General features: G+C 38.1%; 2 protein-coding genes across 6 annotated transcripts in view; one reads left to right on the top strand and one right to left on the bottom strand.

Annotated features, from left to right (window-relative positions):
* The window catches only part of slc38a6 (solute carrier family 38 member 6), a 27,905-nt gene extending 7,931 nt beyond the window's left edge, over positions 1-19,974 (bottom strand). Inside the window, exons 1-9 of one of the 2 annotated variants that reach the window (XM_088354469.1) lie at positions 19,127-19,974; positions 17,369-17,490; positions 17,221-17,294; positions 17,049-17,101; positions 15,874-15,913; positions 8,597-8,675; positions 2,091-2,176; positions 578-636; positions 437-505 (exon numbers count right to left, since the gene is read on the bottom strand). In XM_088354469.1, coding sequence (XP_088210595.1) covers positions 437-505; positions 578-636; positions 2,091-2,176; positions 8,597-8,675; positions 15,874-15,913; positions 17,049-17,101; positions 17,221-17,294; positions 17,369-17,490; positions 19,127-19,219 — 675 coding nt within the window. In that variant the 5' untranslated portion in view covers positions 19,220-19,974. The remainder of the gene's footprint in view (positions 1-436; positions 506-577; positions 637-2,090; positions 2,177-8,596; positions 8,676-15,873; positions 15,914-17,048; positions 17,102-17,220; positions 17,295-17,368; positions 17,491-19,126) is intronic. The other variant, XM_088354470.1, reaches the window with a different exon arrangement.
* Positions 1-20,098, top strand: part of trmt5 (tRNA methyltransferase 5) — a 48,654-nt gene that overhangs the window by 22,423 nt on the left and 6,133 nt on the right. The window contains exons 2-3 of one of the 4 annotated variants that reach the window (XM_088354471.1): positions 19,177-19,453; positions 19,560-20,098. In XM_088354471.1, the coding sequence (XP_088210597.1) occupies positions 19,446-19,453; positions 19,560-20,098 (547 nt within the window). In that variant the 5' untranslated portion in view covers positions 19,177-19,445. Of the gene's footprint in view, positions 1-19,144; positions 19,454-19,532 lie in introns of those variants that run through there. The other 3 variants (XM_088354473.1, XM_088354472.1, XM_088354474.1) reach the window with 3 other exon arrangements.

Here is a 20,098-nt window from a genome sequence, read left to right as displayed (position 1 = left end):
CCTTCTTAAGTGGAATACACAATGAAGACAGAGAGTAGATTTTTGTTCATGGGGAGATGTCTCCTGAAAAGATCATCTTTGGTCTGTTTTAACAAAATAAAATTGATTAGGGGTTAAGCGGATTGAGTCAAATTTCATCAAAGATGACAAAGCGGTCATTCGTACAATAGTGCTCTATTCAACTGCATGTTAAGCGTGTAAAGGGTTTTCATTCAGCTTATGGAATTCTCTTTTTGTATAAGAATGATCAGTTTTCGTACATGTGAATTGCTACAGCCGTTGTCTGCTACCTCATTTATGGCCAGAATATATTCTGTAAATAAGGAACTGCTCATCTGTTTTCAGCCTCTACTTTGAAAACCTGCCCTCCCGGTAACCGGCACCAACTAACACACAGAGGAAAAAAGCCATTCCTCAACATTACTTAAGTCCTTACCTGGTTTGTACTCGCCAACGTGGTGTTGTGCGGCAATGGGCAGGGGATGGACCATTTCTTCACCACCACCTGACGTGGAGATTTTGCAAATGTTTAGAAACAAAATACAAACAAAAAGGAAAAAATGAGGGGGATACTCACCACAATGGCGAAGTAGAGCATGAAAAAGAAAGCGAGGCTGCTGGTGTATCCCAGGAAGCCTGAAAGGAGAAAACATCACCTTCATCTTTCTTTTCCAAACTAATAACAATCCTTAACTGTTTAGTAATCGATGATACGAGACAGCAACAGCACTTGTACAGAAGTGTCTTTTCTTCTGAAAGGCTACTTTCACACTTCAAAGACACAAGGGACAAGTGCCATTTTTTATTTACATTCATTTAGCCCTACTCTCCACCAATATCCATGTTTTTCCTGCGTTTGACATTTCTGTCTAAACAGAAACCAAATTAGCTTAAATGGGGTTGGATTACATTTTTAAAGAAAGATACATTCGACTAAAATGTTATATAGAAATTGTTAAATTATACAAAATAATACTGCAGAGATGTGAATTCCGACTCAGTGGTTAGCACGTGTACGGCACAGTTCTGACGTCATGAGATCGAACCTCCCTGTGTGAAGTTTGCATGTTCTCCCCATGCTTGTGTGGGTTTCCTCCGGGCACTCCTGTTTCCTCCCACATTCCCAAAACATGCATGTCAGGTTAATTGGCCGGTCCAGATTTCCCTTAGGTGTGAATAAGCGAGTGAATGGTTGTCTGCCTCTGTGTGCCCTGCGACCGGCTGGCAACCAGTTCAGGGTGTCCCCTGCCCACTGCCTGAAGATAGCTGGGATGGGCTCCAGGACCCCCGCGACCCTACTGAGGATAAGCGGTGCAGATAATGGATGGATGGATGGAATACTGCTATTTTTTAAAAAGGAATATCTTTATTTCTGAATGATTAGCATGGAGATATGTCTTTTTTCTTATTTAGAACAGCTCTGATGATATTATAATTCAATTATACAAGAAATATACATTTCAAAAAAATATTTATGAAGAGATTTCTAATTCATAAAGTTCTTAACCAATCCTATAAAAAGCTATATTGTTTTCTGTTTATGCAAAAACGTTTAAAAAAATATAGAATATTCTGTGGGTCATTGAGAATGGTCGGACACAACTGCACTAATAGATAGAATTCCCTTTCTCCCGAAAAAAAATAAAATCTGAACAAAAACCCCATGACTTTAAAAGAGGTACCAAAGTATGCCATACATCATATGCTTAAAAAGTGAGATTGAGTTGCATTCTTGCAATTGTATTTCATCGTGTGGTTGCAAACTATAGAATAGTATAGAATCCACTCTATATTTTCATATATACTGTATATATCAAAATATTTATTTCCTTGTTCAACCATTCTTGTTTTTACAAAATTGAATGTTTTTTTTCAACGTATTTTTCCTTCCTATTGCATAAAATTATTAATAATGTAAAATTCTATTTTCTGAGAAGTTCAGTTTCTGATTTCGAAACCGCCATAGATGCTGGTCATGACCACTATGAAAATAATATTTTACTTATTAATATTTTTCAAAAAAAGGCTAGTATCTGCAGTAATGATGATAACTGGTATCTCAACATGTTAATCCCTACTTGATTCCTTACCAATTTTGGGTAATATTGCGAGGGGAAGAACCACACAGAGTGCAACGAGAACAAGCAGCAGTCGGCCATCTTCATACCAGGCTTGTCTGAAAAATATAGAAGACAAAGCAAAGTCACCAAATGAGGGATTGTCTGTTACCAGAGCACACATTTAAAAAGCCCTTGACATGCAAACATGCAAAGTAAGTGAAACCCCAAAAGCTTGAACGAGAGCTGTAACAGAAATAAACCGAGTTACTAAATGCCAGGGACGGCAAGTTCTTTTTTTCCCAAATACCTTCAAAATAGGACGCTTGTGGAAATTTGTCTCCATTTAACGCTCAAACACAGAGCGACAGAGCTCTCATGTGGTAGCCATTAAAGGCTTTAGCTCTCACAAACCATAACAATTATGTAATTCACATTTGAACGATGGGTCAGACCCGTCGGCTCAGATCGCACAATGCATCGCTTGCTTTTTACAGAGAGTGTGGGAATAATATTTTCCTTCTTGAGACAAAAAGGTGGGGCTGTCGAATGGTGATTGAGGCGGGCCTGTGCCTAAGGAGGTGTCGATCCTCGTAATTGTAACATTTTTCCCTGTATCTGCAGGTTGAAACCGTCTCACCGTTTAAATGTTGTTATGAAGTGGTGCGGCAATAGTTCTTCTCTCTACTAATAGAGCTTGTTGCTAGTGTATAACAATGTTGTTCACGAAATTAGGCGGTTTGAATGAGGGAAACACAGAAACTAGACCAGGGTTCCAAAGCCTGCTTCAAAGTGAGGAACATGGCCTACCAGAGATACCGATATCCAAGTTTTTTTAGTACCAAGAAGGCTTCAGATATGGCTGCAACAGATTAATGTATGCAATAATCTGTCAATTAATTGATTAATTAAAGCGGTACGGCTAATGAGATGAGAAATAAAATAAAAGTGTTTTTAATTCAAACCCTGAAACTGAAGATGTAAAAAACTTAAACGGGACAATGTGTATTATATAGCGCCTAATAGTAAATAAAATGTAATTCATCAAAATATAAAGTATTGATTTTTAAACAAAGAAAAATATATTTGAACTACAATATAAATTTGAAATACTCATAGATCTAGAAATCATTGTCCCCCCCAAAAACAAACCTCACGAAAGGCAATGCAAAAAAAAAAGAGAAAATGGCGCGATTGGTCACTTCAAGTATCCGTAGTCTGTATTCTTCCTTGTGCTTTGCAGCACTTGTTTTCTGTTGCCCCACACAATACAGTTTAATTTACATTTAATTTGATACTAACTTAGGTATTCATTTGGGCTGTGTCAGAAAATATAAAAGAATGTTGACTGTTATTTTCCCAAGTCGAAACATAATGCTAAAACCGAACCCATCCTGCAAAATGTACACTTTTAATGACACTATAAAACCATTACTGGCTCAAATATTAACTTTGCATTATTAGCCTTTAGATTGGTTCAAAAGTTAATAAAACCTGCATGTGTGGTATTACCAAAACTGTACATTTCAGATACAAAAACTGTGTCTTATAAGTTTCTGTTTCGACATCAGTGATTTGTATTTTTTTTTCCCAACACAACAAAAAAGTTAGTTGGGAAGCTGATTATTTTTAACTTTCATTCCAAAAATTATATATAACGACTAATTGCTTTTAAAAATACAGTTGAGTTATTTGACAATGTATAAATTGTCAATCAATGGGTTAGTTGTTTCACTTCTAGTAAATTTCGGATAGTAAAGTGGGTCTTGTCTGACCACAGAACCGAAAATAAATGTTTTTCAGTGAAAGGAAGGAACCAAACACACAAAAACATTTGTTTGGGGGTTTAAGACACATTCTAAAAAATTCAAGCTTTAAAAACGACCTAAGGATACTGAAATTAAAAAAAAAAAAATGCAGACAACATCTGGTCTCATCATTATATCATACACCAGGAGTTTTGTATCTATTTTGCAGCATGTTACTTATCCTTGCATCTTATTTTATTAGAGTACAGTGACTGATAAAAAAGTTATATATATATTTTTTTTTTGAAGTGTTTTAGCTCATTTAATGTTCATGAAATTGGAATTTAAGAAATTTCTCTTTTGTGCTTGTTGAAAATGAAAGATTACAATCAGAAGCATACAAATATACTGCTTCATTTATTTGATCATTATGGATTATAATTGTTAGCTTTGTAGTATATTCAATTACGTTCATTAGATGATATGCATCATTTTAAAACTGTTCATGATTTCGATCAGTCCGGCCCATGGCTTGTAGCTTATTTTTTTATCTGGCCCTTCCATCCGTCTGACTTTGACACCCCTAGTCTAAATATGTTTGTGAGGAACTTTCCATATGGCTCCAGGCTGATTACAGAGGGGAATGATACCTTCAACACCCGTGAAATGTGGACGATTTCACGCTAGCCTGCAATGCAGGACAGCCTTGAGCGGAGGAAGGAGCCTTGGACTCAGTCTTAATAAAATGTTTCAATAACAGTGCAAATCTGCTCAGCATAACACAACAATCTCTCCACAACTAAGCATATTTCAGCTCCGGCTGATTCACAATATATGGGCTAATTAACCAAAATGTTTATTTTTTGTGTTTTTTTTTAAAATAGAAACCCAGTAATACAAAACATGAAGTATGCCTTCGCTCGCTTCTCCAAACCGCTCATTAACAACAAGGTTGTTTCCCGTTTGCAGCGGAACGTAATTACAATGGCAAAACTGATATACCCTTGTATCAGTCTGATTGTGGGCAACATCTGCGAGAGATTTGAGGGTGAAAGCAGAGCGCTAACAGAAAACAGCTGCCAGGAGTGACAATCGAAAACTGAGCGAGTGATAGCAGCCCAGACGCCTGCATGTGTGAGAGAAGACTGAGAACTGACAATATAGTGGTAAAGTAGATTGTCCTCGACAACATCACTTTTCACTCACTCGCTATATCATAAAGCACAACTGCACTGATAACTGTTAGGCTTGCTTCACAAATTGTATTTATTCATACGTAGTTTTTGCTGCCTGCTAGCTTTTCCAAAGCAAACTAAATGAAAACGCCACACTGGAGACATCATTACTGTTGACGCTTGTACAGTAGGTAAGGATACATTCAAGGATGCTGGGAACTGTGACTTTTCCAACTAAAGAACAGGAAGTGTACACTTAATTACCCATTTGTGAGTGGAAAATGATGCTGACATCACTGACTTTTAATTTGACTCAAAATGGTAACCCATGTTAAAGATTTAAAGGGACATGTAATGTTTGACCACTAGATGTCCTTGTACCATGTGGAGCAGGAGTCGGCAACCTGTGACACACGTGCTACTGCTGGCTAATCAGTGGCACGCGAGCATACAGCAAAATAATGATTATTTTTTAAAAATCCGCATTTTTACCTGAAATTTAGACATTTTCAGTTGCGCGCCGTGTTATTTAGGGTTTTTACGGTAGCGCCCCTCCTCCCAACATTCTTTCCAGCCAGCGTGGACAGACGAATGGGGCTTTGTGCAAAAAAAAATGACCGTGCTGTTTGTGCATTATGCCTCGAGAGCATTGTACCTCTCACAGCAAGTGTTAAACGTCGTTACGAGACGTAATTGAAAATGAATTGAAGGATGAGTCTGACAAGGCGGAGACATTAAAACGCGCAGTGTTCAGGTATGGCCAATTAACACAGACCCTGAAAACCTTTGTCACCGCTAAAAACACCACCACTGAAGCAAGTTATCACATTGCTCAATGCATAGCAAAGTACAGAAAACCATTTACTGATGGAAAATATTTTTAAGAAGTGTGCATAGGTGCATGCCCTCTGCTTTGCTGTTATTTCAAGTTGATATTTTCTGCAACAAGATATCATTTATGAATGGTATGGTAGCTGTCAATAGCACTTGTTTTTGATTGTAGTTCATTGTTAATGAAGAATGGTTGATTATGGTTAATTCTTGCGGTAAAAAGTTGAAGTCATGGATGTCTACAGGCCTTTCCACTTGTTTTTCACATTCTATTTTTAGTTGATTGATGAACAAGAATAGTGGAATGGAAGATAAATTGGTGAGTTATACGATTTCAATGTAAATCCATGTTGTCTATTTGGACTGTTGTAAAATTACAGCTCTGTTGGATATAAAACACACTGAAAAAAACACACTGGCACACTGATTTACAAGGAAATTTGAAAGTGGCACTCCACACCAAAAAGGTTGCTGACCCCTGGAGTAGAGCAACAAAAATCGGGCAAGTAAGAATAGAAATTGCAGGGGCTCAAAGTAACCATACCACACAATTTGTCTTATTCTGTTGCCCAAGTGGCAAAGTTTTTTGTTTTGGGAGGTTCCCTTAGCAGCAAGATAGCAGACAATCATGTCCTCTACCTAGGTATGCTTTATGTTATGTAAAACAAATACTATTTTTTTGATCTAGGAGTATTAAAAAACACATTAGTAAGATAGTTCATGTATTTTTACTTATTATTCAAATAAAAATATGCTTATTTACCACTAGGTGGTGCTAAGTAGTACACAATGTCCCTTTAAAATCTCAAAATTGTCAGATGTGCAGGTGATATTTCTTATTTAGGAATACTAGAATTAAAGCCAAATGATCTACTTAGCTTCCATATCAGGCAAAACGTACCGGTACTTATTTTAAATCTTGATTTATAGGTAAAAGGTGTTAAGAACAAGGTTAATAACACCTTTAAAAGGTTTCTGCCAATCTGGTATACCATTTTTTTGGTTGGTGTGTTAACGCAGAAAGTACCGTATTTTCCGCACTATAAGGCGCACCGGGTTATAGGGCGCAACCCGAAAAAATAGTTTTTGGTCCTATTTTTGACATACATAAGACGCACCGGATTATAAGGCGCTACAATGGGAACGTGGACAAAACAGTCAGATAGTTCAGTCCAACTTATTACCCCCTTAACATTCCCAAAGCTTGCAAAGACGCAAATACGTGTCGAGAACACGTGCGGATGCGGTGTCCGTAAGATGTCACTCAAATGCATCGTTCCATCATTCGGAAGGTTAAAGTCTTGGGATTCAATAAATGATAACCATTCCTTCGTATCTATTTTCTTTTTCGCTCACAACTTTACTGTGCATATGACAATAAACACTTGGAATTGAGTTGAATTTAAAAATAGACAGTCCATTCCATCCATTATCTGCACCGCTTATCACAGAAACATCGAGTTCAGTCTGAAACAAGATACAGGGATAATATAGAAAGCCGGAGTAGCTCACCGAAGTCGTTGTGTTCATAATAATGCGCAGGCAATGTCCTCTTATATCCGTGAGGGTAGTAAATCCAGGAGAATACAATATTTACAAATACAGAATAGAAAAAAATGCTTTCTCTATGCCGTCAGCCACATGCTATACGCATACGTATTTTCGGCCAATTGCAGGCTTTGTTTCGCTGTTTAAGCCAATGGCAGCCTGTAAATTATAAAAAGGATCCGCCTCTTGACCTCCGAATAACTTTAGCCAATAGTGATCGATTCAACTGATGATTGACACGTCTTTTTCGGCCAATTGCAGGCTTTGTTTGTTGTTTGAGCCAATGGCAGTCTGTAAATAATAAAAAGGATCCGCCTCTTGACCTCCGAATAACTTTAGCCAATAAAGATCGATTCAAATGATGATTGACACGTCTTTTTCGGCCAATTGCAGGCTTTGTTTGCCGTTTGAGCCAATGGCAGTCTGTAAATGATAAAAAGGATCCGCCTCTTGACCTCCGAATAACTTTAGCCAATAAAGATCGATTCAAATGATGATTGACACATTGGTTAGCCAATGAAACGCCGGTAAATAAATCCCAGCATCCACCGCGTACTAGTTGCCGTTCGGGGGAAAATCTAGTCGGCGGCTGCAAGTTAGTTGGAAAACTTAATGTTGATCCATAAATAAGGCGCACTGTATTATAAGGCGCATGGTCAGCTTTTGAAAAAAATAAAGGCTTTTAGGTGCGCCTTATAGTGCGGAAAATACGGTATTGTTTTTTTCCCCAGCATATGTTTTCCTTTTTTTTTGGTTACATGCTGCAAAATAAACGTTATGCCATATTTATGCGTGTTTATTTATTGTTTTCCCTAGAGAAAAATAATTAATTAATTTATTTTACTATCAAGGAGCAAAAATGTGTACGTTTTACCAGTTAAAAGATAAATAACTTTATTGTAAGATAAGAAAACTATTACTTTTTGATCATTTTGACACTGGGACAAAAAATGTAATTTTGATTTTTGTTGAAAACAACAACTGGCAACTGAAACTGTTTAGAATTATGATTATTATTTTTGCTTACATGTTGACATTTAAAGGGACATTGTGTATTATTAGTGGGGGGAAATCCTGCTAATTATTGTTGTTTTTTTAATTAATCAAAAGGTTCTTTTTACCACTAGGAGGGGCTAGATGATGCATTATAGCGCTTTAATTTAAACAATTTCAATCAAACCGAACAAGCCCACAAGCCCCGCCCTCATGTGTGAGTTAAAATCAGAAACGCACCCACCCTGACTGCTCTGGACTCAGTAAGCTGGTTATAGCGGCCGGTAGCTCCAACTTCAAAATGAACAAATAGGACGACATGGCTGCAACAGAGCAGAGGTAGGGTTCATTGAGGATGTTTGCACAAGATGTTAAAAACAAGCAGACCGAGCAACAAAGCCACAAATGTCAGGTAATTGCATCATAGGGCTGCAACTAACGACTAATAGTCAACTCGTCGCCGACTATTTTAATGATAAGTTGAATAATCGGATAATTACTTTTTTTATTTCTTAAATTTAGAACGAAGTTCATTTAGTTATATGGCAAATGATAACACGGGAAAAATTGGTACGATGAAAAATACACGTTTTATTTAACATACTCCGGATTTGTACAAAAATAAATAGAAATTAATTAGATAATTAATTAGACACAGTGGTCGGTCAGTAGAGGCATGAATAAATTAATAAAGCTGTGTATTTTCTAAGGACAGGCAAAAAAAATAATTAATGAAAATCTGTAAACCAAGAACGGGCTCATTATCAGCAGTGGAATAGAAAATAAAACGAATTACATGCATATTGTGAAGTAGATTCAGTAGTCAACTGCAAAGTCTGTAAAATAATTACTTAACGATTTCAAACAGTTTGAAATCATACTATTTTAACAACTTATACTTTTTCTTTGGACTGCATGCATTCAATTTCAAATACTTTTGTCAGGCACAGTTTGGCATAACACTCAAGCTCTCTTTCATAGCCAAATATGCACGTATAAAATGTGCAGTCAAAACTGTATCTCCCTGAACATTACTTGAATATTATCGAGGCGAGTCAGACTCAGTTTCGGTAAACTGTCCGACGTGCTATCCAAATGTTCATGTGTCACCGAGCTACCGCCATGAAACACAAGGTCTGTTTTGCAAACTTTGCAAGTGGTCTTTTTTTTGCCATATCAAGGCTAAGTCTACGAAACTTTAGAAGTTTTGGTATGCATAGTTGATGTTAACCCAGCCATTTTCTGTATGTCTATGCTAATGCTCAATACAAAGACGCTATTGCTCATGGGCGAATCTCACATTATATTCATGAAGAGATGCCTCTCTCTTTTGGGAAAAACGTGTTTGGCAACAATAGTCGACAATTACATTTATTGTCGACTGTGTGTATTAGCCATTTTTGTCGACAAAGTTGACTAAACGTTGCAGCCCTATTGCATTAGCGTTTTTAGTCTGTATGTGTGAGGTGATGGATGTCCGGGGTTGAGTTAATGCAGATGGGTGGAGCAGACAGCTCAAGGAGGCTCAATAGCAAAGCCCCGAGCGCAGAGGAGCAGACGTGGCGCAGATTTTCGGGGAAAGGCCAGTGGGAGGAATGCAAACAATAATCGCAGATGACGGTAATCCTGCTACTTCTCCACTTTCTCTGCCTCGCTCGGAAACAGGACATTACCGGCCCTGCAAAGGGCTCCCGTGTCTTTCTGGGCGGGGGCTCAAAGGTCATTGCTTCGGGTGGTCCGCCGCAAGGACAAGAGTTACGGAACAACAAAAGCGTGTTTGTAGGACCAAATGAGCTTCAGATGCAGCGTGCGCCCACAGATAGAGGAAGATGATGTTAAGGGATTACATGTTGCAGACAGGGTTAGGGAGGATGTGGCATTGCCCCCAGGGTTGGGTTTTTGCTCTCGGCGTTAAATAAACCAGGGCCGTAATCCTCAGGATTCTGTGCATGTTTAGAAAGGAGACTTTCTTCCAATAACATCGCGGCCCACACAGACTCTCAAGGAGAAGAAGGAAACGCCTTGATAAGCACTTAAAGCTGCCGGTAAACGGGCCTCGTTTTGGGGATTCTGCAAGCGGCACGTCATAAGAGATTTTTTAGCCAATCGAAAGGAGAAGAACACCACTTGGTGGATTGTAGACATCGCAACTCTTTCAAATCGCGAGCGATAAATATAATTGGCAGACACAAAAAGAAAAAAAATCTGACCACAACAGCAAATCATGCAATGACACAACAGGGCAGCAGATGCACGACAGTAGAAGCTCCCGAGTCACATGACTTTGAGGCGACCACCATATTGGATTACAGGCAACAATGGAAAAAGATGCAAATACAAATCGATCTGTGTACTATACGAGCTCAGACAAGAGTTAAAGGTTTTTCACTACATTGACCTGCATTTTGTGAATAAGTAAACTAACTACCTGTCCAAGAACTAAATCATGAAGGTTGATCTCATTTACATTACTGCTCTCACCCAGCCACTAACTATGAAGGATCAATCCTGCAATATATTGAAATTTATGAATAAATACCTACAAATATGTGCAAACACATAAATAGATCACACAATAATTAAAAACATATAAACACATGTAATTTATTCATATTTATTTTTTAATTCTGTCATTTATTTATTTCTGTATTTATTTTGAGTATTTTGTCACAACAAAATGTTATTAAATGAAAGGGCGAGTCAAACTGGCTGAGCTGACCACCTACAGTATTGGTTGATCGACCGGTGCATCGACCAACTGCAATGCCTTGCTTCATCACTCATCAACCAATAGCCGAGGCAACTGAGCCACCTCGTAATTTGGAAAACATTTTGTTGTGACAAAATAAATACCAAAATAAGTAAGTGACAAAAACAATGACAAAATGCATTAATATGAAAAAAAATGGTCTTTGTCATATATTGAGGTATTATGTCATTAATGTATCTATTCATTCATTATTATAGCATTATTTTGTATATATTTTTTGTACATTTTTTTAAACACATGGCAAAATCAATCCTACATAACAAATTACTTATATACTTCTCTACCCAGTCTGGAGGACATTGCCTGCTCTCGCTACCTCAGCATAGCAGAAAACATCATCAAGGACTTTTCTCACCCAGGCCACCACCTCTGACTTGCTGCCTTCCGGCAGACGCTACAGGTCGCACAAAACAAAAACAAACAGACTCAGAGATAGTTTCTTCACCAGAGCCATCACCACCCTTAACACACACCGCACAAAAAACTGAAACTCTTGCAAACACACTATCTCATACAAATGAAAATTGTATTCATGCCTATGCTAACTTTGCACAATGTTGCCAATTTTGCACTACCACATATTGCACTAATACAGTCCCAAAACTGTATGTAACATCCTACATCCCCACACTTTCGTGTGTAAATATTGTGTAAATTATAACCTTTATCTTCTTTGTTCGTTTATCTTCTTTGTTTTCTTTTATCCTTACTGTAAAACGTAAAACTGGAGTGCCACGTTCAATTTCGCTGTCACAATATGTTCAACCCATTTTGTAACAATGACAAAGATGTATTCCATTCTATTCTACTTCGAGGCATTTATGGGATTTAATGAAGGCTTGTTATTTTTTAAAAATGCGGGTCTGTCTGTAAATGGCCTTATCCACAACTGTTCCTCATACCTTGTCTTCAAAATCCTGTCTAAACTTGAAGACTACGTAGATCGATTCGTATTTTTGTCTTCTTCTGTTGTCGCTTGTAATCCGACATGGTGTCCGCTTAAAATGTCATGTGACCACCCGAAGCCACTATACCTGATGAGGCCAAGCAGTACTTACTTGTCTTAGCAAAGAGGTCCTTAAGTAAAGAGAAGGATTGGATATTAGTCAAGTGGTAAGAAAACACGTTGAAATGACGGGCGAACAAAGTGTTTCTTAGCATGCAAGTGAGCACAGTCATCAAAGTAAGCACAGTCAGCGTGAAACATAAGACAGAGTCACTTTCATTTGAGTGCGTGAGCTTGTGGGCTGGCCAGTAATTAAGGTCAATTGGCCTATCAGCATTTGACAGAGCCTACGAATGTTTACTTAGAGCAAAGCTAATTGTGCTCTTATAAAAGGGGGCTAGGGTGCAGACAGATGCGGCCCCCCACCACCTAAAGGTACCCCATGCCGGGGGAAACCACAGACATATCATCCACTGGGCTGCTGACCGCCATGACACCATCACTATGGCCCATAGAGCACGGGGACGGAGTCCTAAGGGGAGGGGTCCTATTAGGGTCTTACAGGGGGGGAGTGTTTTTTCTTCTCTTTTTTTTTTAACCATGAGCGATCAATTACAGCACATGTCAAGTTTCAAGCTCTGGGGAGAGAGGCCAAAAAGGACGGCAGCCATTGGGGTCATAGGTTATCTGTAGGATCTGGAAAATAGTTTTTACAGCCCGGCGGTAATAAAGGGTAAAGTGGGCGTGTTTTCTCAGTAGGGGGCACTCCCGACCTCCAGAATTATTTTGACAATTGTGAAAAAAATGCTTCTTTATCAAGTACCAACATGTTATAACAAAGGTTGGCAATTGAAATTCTTGACCCATACTAGAACAAATATATAAAATAAACCATATGTTGGGAGCCACAAAAATTACAAGGTCTATAGCCTTATAAGGAAGGCAACACATACTGTGTATATATATATATACACAGTGCATCCGGAAAGTATTCACAGCGCTTCACTTTTTCCACATTTTGTTATGTTACAGCCTCATTCCAAACTGTATTAATTTAATCTCTTATCTCAAAATTCTACACAAAATACTCCATTATGACAATGTGAAAAAGTTTTTTTTTTTTTTTTACTTTTTTTGAATTTATTAAAAATAGAAAACTAAGAAATCACATTTACATAAGTATTCACAGCCTTTGCTTAATACTTTGTTGATCCACCTTTGTCAGCAAATACAGCCTCAAGTCTTTTTGAATATGATCCCACAAGTTTAGCACACCTATCTTTAGGCAGTTTTGCCCATTCTTCTTTGCAATAAGTCTCAAGCTCAATCAGGTTGGATGGGAGACGTTTGTGCACAGCCATTTTCAGATCTCTCCAGAGATGTTCGATCGGATTCAAGTCTGGACTCTGGCTGAGCCACTCCAGGACATTCACGGAGTGGTTCTGAAGCCAATCTTTTGAGATCTTGGCTGTGTGCTTTGGGTCGTTGTCCTGCTGAAAATGAACCTTCGCCCCAGCCTGAGGTCAAGAGCGCTCTGGAGCAGGTTTTCATCCAGGATATCTCTATATATTGCTGCATTCATTTTTCCCTCTATCCTGACTAGTCTGCCAGTTCCTGCTGCTGAAAAACATCCCCACAGCATGGTGCTGCCACCACCATGCTTCACTGTAGGGATGGTATTGGCCTGATGATGAGCGGGGCCTGGTTTCCTCCAAACATGGCGCATGGCATTCACACCAAAGAGTTCAATCTTTGTCTCATCAGACCAGAGAATTTAGTTTCTCGTAGTCTGAGAGTCATTCAGGTGCTTTTTGGCAAATTCCAGACGGGGTTCCATGTTCCTTTTACTAAGGAGTAGCTTTCGTCTGGCCACTCTACCACACAGGCCTGATTGGTGGATTGCTGCAGAGATGGTTGTCCTTCTGGAAGGCTCTCCTCTCTCCACAGAGGAACGCTGGAGCTCTGACAGAGTGACCATCGGGTTCTTGGTCACCTCCCTGACTAAGGCCCTTCTTCCCCAATCGCTCAGTTTAGAAGGCCGGCCAGCTCTAGGAAGAGTCCTGGTGGTTCCAAATGTTTTCCATTTACGAATAATGGAGGCCACTGTGCTCATTGGGACCTTCAAAGCAGCAGAAATTTTCCTGTATCCTTCCCCAGATTTGTGCCTCAAGACAATCCTGTCTCGCAGGTCTACAGACAGTTCTTTTGACTTCATGCTTGGTGTTTGTGCTCTGACATGCACACTCAACTGTGGGACCTTATATAGACAGGTGTGTGCCTTTCCAAATCATGTCCAATCAACTGAATTTACTGCAGTTGGACTCCAATTAAGCTGTAGAAAGATCTCAAGGATGATCAGTGGAAAAAAGATGCACCAGAGCTCAATTTTGAGCTTCATGGCAAAGGCTGTGAATACTTATGTAAATGTAATTTCATAGTTTTCTATTTTTAATAAATTCAAAAAAAGTAAAAAAAACAAAAACCGTTTTCACATTGTCATAATGGAGTATTTTGTGTAGAATTTTGAGATAAGAGATTAAATTAATACAGTTTGGAATGAGGCTGTAACATAACAAAATGTGGAAAAAGTGAAGCGCTGTGAATACTTTCCGGATGCACTGTATATATATATATATATATATATACATATTTATATATACATATATAATTATTTTAATTAGAAAATGTCAGAATGTTTATGTCATGTTTATCCTCGGACAGACCCCATATCATTTTCCATTATCACACATTTTTTAAAAGACGCCAGGGAACCAATGGGGAGCGCCAAAGAGACGCATGCGGCTCCAGTGCCAATTATTTTTGACCCTCGTGTTGTAACAACAAAAATATTCTGACCATATGTACTGTACACACTGCAAATAGGATTTAACATAGGTCCTCATTAATGCTATTGATAGAAACTATTTATGTAAGACCGTCTCAAAAACGTGGAAACAACTTTAGCAAAATACCAGTATATCCCAGTCCAACTTTAATTAAACAACTAAATAGAGAATTTCAAAGCATTATTTTGTAATATTCTTTTTACTGTAATGCCGTTTGTTGTGGAAAACGAGAGCTACAATTTATCTTTAAATCAGTTTATATAATGCTAGTACATTTGAATGCATTCAAATGGGAGCTTTGTTTGAGAAAACTGTTGCGATTTATTTGCATTTGTTGTGCTCGGTCGAAAGTCTAAACTATCATTTTGGTCAAGAAACTATGATCCATGAGTTGAGGAGGTCCATTTTTAAAAAAGAAGGGTTTTAAAGCCATTGTGTGACATTCTGGTACAAATTAAACTGCTGTGGTAAGTTCAGTTGTGTCATTTAAAAAAAGATGGTGCTTTTATACAATTTAATAGAATCTATGGGTGATTATGTTATAGGTGGAGGAGAATCACTTACTTGCAAATTTACATTTGTATGTGTTTAGGTAAAGGTATTTTTTGGAATTTTACGCAAACTGAGAGGTTTCATTCTGTGGTATAAATGGCTCAGAGAATGTCACTAAAATAAATTGCTTGAATTTATACTGTCCTGTGTTGATTACAATTGAATTTTATCACATTTTTAGGTTGGGTTTTTCCCAATTTCACACAATTGTACAAGTGGTCATATTGTAGTTGTTTTAGTACAGTTCTTGTCACAGGCGTAAGATTTTTTTCATCTGTACTACAAGAGATGCCTGTCCTGGAGAAGCAGACCCACTAAGACAATAGTGTAAAGGTTGTTGGCTGTACCAGTTAGTATATGCTGCATTTAAACATATATATATTGATAAAAAACAAAATCGGACTTACCTCCAACATTTTGGATCAGAATTACAATTCCAACGAGAACCTAAGGAATTGTTACAGTTAGTTAGCAGCAGGTTTTTAGCGTAAACACAGTCCAATCATGATGCTGATGTGGACAAGAACGAATAGTATTTACTCCTCATAAGTGTTAGTCGTTAAATATAAAAAACAAATAGTTCCAGGGCAGAATGCTAACAAGGTAGCCTTGTAAACACCATGTATGCCAAAGAGTTCTGTGGTTCCAAGTTTGAAGCTGATCTATGTTGTCAGCTTTAAGGGTTGAAATAATAGGGAAAGAAAATGAAAATGAAAAGTGTTTGCAAAAACATAGCATAACTTCTTCCACTACTCTGTTTATATATATATATATATATAATATATATATATGGCTGTCTGAATGCTATGTTGCATGTATATTCAACATTTTAATATTCAAAGAATAGCTCGGTTCCACATTAATTACAACTATTATAGTTCTCCAAGCGTGCCTACTTCACATCATAAGGGAAATTCATCTATTTTGTAACCTTACACAATTAGCATGCTGCCTTTAAAAGGGACACTGTCTATTATTTGACCAATACAGGTTGTTGCATTTCGCGAATTTCATCAAAGAAATGAAACATGCTGAAAATTCATTAATATTGTAATAAGGTTAAACCTGAGGAGGTATACGACAAAAGAGTAGTGAGGTGGTGCATCCTTCTCCACAGGATACGCTGCATTAAACTTAGTCATTTTGATAGTAGGCTAATATAGCTAACATGGATTAATTATAAGGCTTATGTAAATATTTTAATTATTTTCTGCTCCATACAATGTCTTCTAAAAATTATTTCTAATTTTTAGGTCCAATAAGGCTCTTTCAACATTTTAGGTTGCAGACCTTGCTCTAGGTGAAGCTCATGTTATGAGAAATAAATACAAATTCATGAAACTATCAGTATTTTTTAAAAGTGCAAGTTTATATGATAGTTCATGTTTTTTTTGTTGTTGTTCAAATAAATGTTGTTTTTCTTTGAATTATTACGTTTTTCCTACCACCAGAAGGTGCTAAATGATACAGTGTCCCTTTAAAGGAGGGTGGATCAAAAATTACAATAAAAATCAGGAAAAGTAATAATTTCCTGAAAGGAAACGCAGGTCACGAATCCACTCCAGCAAAATGCGGTACTTACTTTCCCTGGTTTTTGTAATGCTCTGCCTCCCAGGTCTTCGTATGACTTAATTCCTACAAGAGATAACAAATGATGACACAGTTATTGTTAGCAAATGGGGTAAAAGTAAAATGCTACTTTCAGTGAGACCCATTCGCTTATCAACTATGTAAAATGAGAGTGTCATGCCCACCTGTCTGGTCACATAGCTTTAGGAGGAGATGTATGGAATAAGCTGCCAGGCTCGACACGAGAGTCAACAACATACTAGATAAAACGTGCAGATTTTCGATTATCTTCAATAAATCGTCTCGCACTATGTCTTCAAGCTGTATGCTTACCAAAATCCAAGTATGCCGGTGCTTGCCATGGCATAAGCTAGTCCAAGGATCCCGCTTCCCATGATCGCATTCATTAAGTTAAACACAGAAGAGGCAAAGGAAGCACCTTTGGCCCTGCTCCGCTGCACACAATGCACCAAACGGAAGAAATTAAATCATTTTAATTGACAGCGACAACAACTGCTCAGGCCTGAAGATGACACCGGTGAAAGAGCAACACGGTTGCGTCTGTGTTAGGGGAATGGAAATGGGAACGGATAGGACGGGATTTGAGCGGTAGGCTGCCGCCAGCTGCCTGAGCTCTGGATAAACTGACTGCCCCTTCTAATATGGGATATCCTGAAGAGCACGAGTGGCCGCTCTGGTGTCAGTGTCACAACAAGCGCAGATTGACCTCTGAACCAAGATATGCAACCATGAGACCAGACATCATCCAAAACATTGGATGAATTGTACGCTTAAAGTGATATTTTGAGAAAATAACAAGAATCCCCATGGTCAGAGTATGTGATTTTGGTTGACTCTGCAAAGGGTGAAAGGGCTCTTGAGTTTTGTTGGTTTTTTATTTAAATAGTTTTAAGATGCTAGTAGAGTGTGTTCGTTCAGTTTATTTATTTTCTGAGGTAATATACATTTGTTATATTGTATTGGTTTTGTTATTTATTGTATTTGTTTTATTTTAATCATTGTGTGTGTATGCAAATTTGAACCACTGAGTGTGTCTGGATATATGCCGTCCCAGGTTGTTTGTTAGGGAAAATGAAGTGGATTTTGTTTTTCTATTGTACATTGAATGTTTTTATATAGCACTTTGAGTTGCAATCCGTTGCCTCAAAAGTGATTTATAATAAAGTTTGATTTGTTATGATAATAACTAATTATTTAATTACAGTAAAATATTTTCCCTTTTCCTCATTGTTCAAAATAAAACCAAATGCTTTGGAATTGGAGGAACAACTGTATATGAAAATATTTTGCATCGTTCAAATAAACTCTTGCATTCATAGAACGTATGTCCCTATCCAATGCCGAATACAAATGATGACCTAGGCAGAAAAACAACTGACTACTTGTATTACATAACTGGTACTCACGCGACCATCTGCACGCTCAGTCCAGGGAAAAATAGCTGACTTTTATCAAGTTAGCCATGGTTTTACCAAGTGTTTGTTAAAACTTGATAACAAACACTCAAAAAATATAATTGCAGCAACAATTAAAGAGTGTTTAGCTATTGTTAAAGACAGATATGCAGGCAAAAATGAGAACCATAGAGTGTTGTTGTATTTTCTTAGTCAGATGGTTAGAAGTAGTAGGCATCATGAATTATGGATTTATCTGGTTGCAAACACGTTTAAAATAAAGTCAATCAGTAGTGCATTTGCTACTTACCAGTAAACTAAGTTACTTGACCAATCCGGCAACATAACATAAGCAGTCAAAATAGAATTGCCAGTGTCCTGTCAACATTACGTTTCCCCATACTTTACACCGTTTTTTTTTCTTCATTTTTGAACATTAGTTGTTGTTTAATTATACTGCTATTTATGATAAGCAACATTGAAATCACTGCAAGTGGGGAAAGATGTAAGAAAATGCTGAACCATTTGTGTATTTGGTTAATAAATTTAAATTAGCGTTATTTTTATTCTACATAGTCGGTCTGGTTAGAAGTAAAAAAGTGCCGCGCTGTTTTTATAGGGGAATTTCAATCATTAAATATAATAATATAAAAAAGTAAAAGTTGCACACACTCACATTTGACAACAACGGTGTGGTTTCATTCACCCCTGCTTCTCCCCGTTCAGGCTGGCTGCAAAAATCCTCGTCTTCATTGCCAGAAATACTCATTTTCTTCGTCAGCAAGACAGACCATTAACTTCACGGAAGTCTTCTGCGCAACCACGGGCTTGTTTTTTAAGTCACCCCCGTCATATGCTTACTATTTCCGTCGCATACTTGACGTCATTATGTACATTGACCAATCAAACACACGTTCTGTATGTTTCAACCAATCACGCGAGAGCATCGTCGCGCAGTAATGACATTAAGGCGAAAGCATGCCCGTGTTTAAAGGATGTTAAGGTGAGAAGCCGTCTTTGAATTTGTATGGTTTATATTGTTATAGCATGACAATCTACGCTAATGCATTTTACTGTCTTAGGTCATAGTGCCTGCTTTGTCTTCACAGGCTTCTCAGGAAAGTTTTTTCATCGATGCAAACTCAAAATCTCACGGTTTCTGCTCACTTCGCACCGATAATGGAGGCTAAACTGTATCATGCGCCTCCTGAGGTGCGCGGCATGACTTGTCTAGATAAAGACGCATTTGCGCAAACAATCACAGTGCCAGCTCTGCGCGTCCCCACGCGTTTCCTTAACAAAGTGATGAAAAGCCTAAAAAAGTCCACAATCCAGCGACCGGGGTTACCCAGAGTGGTCCAGGATCGAGACGAGAGTCCTGACTTCAGACTGGTGCTGCTGGACCCTCACAGAGTTTCTGCGTCGGATTCTTTCAGTGAGGCTGAATCAGAAGCATTGAGGTCTTTTGAAGTCCCCCAGGAGCTGCAGAATTATGAGCTGAGATTGACATATGATAATCTGAAGAGTGAGGAAGTGTTAGAGGCTGTGCTGCCTTTGGGGCAGGACGTGACGTCGTCCTTCAGCAGAGTGGGACACATCGCACACATGAACCTCAGGGACCACCAGCTTCCATACAGGAATCTCATCG

This window comes from Urocampus carinirostris, chromosome 15 (genome assembly GCF_059441175.1).
Source record: "Urocampus carinirostris isolate Australia breed hairy pipefish chromosome 15, RoL_Ucar_1.0, whole genome shotgun sequence".
Classification (NCBI taxonomy): domain Eukaryota; kingdom Metazoa; phylum Chordata; class Actinopteri; order Syngnathiformes; family Syngnathidae; genus Urocampus; species Urocampus carinirostris.
Note: the sequence above shows the minus strand (reverse complement) of the source record. Positions and strands in the feature narration are given on the sequence as shown.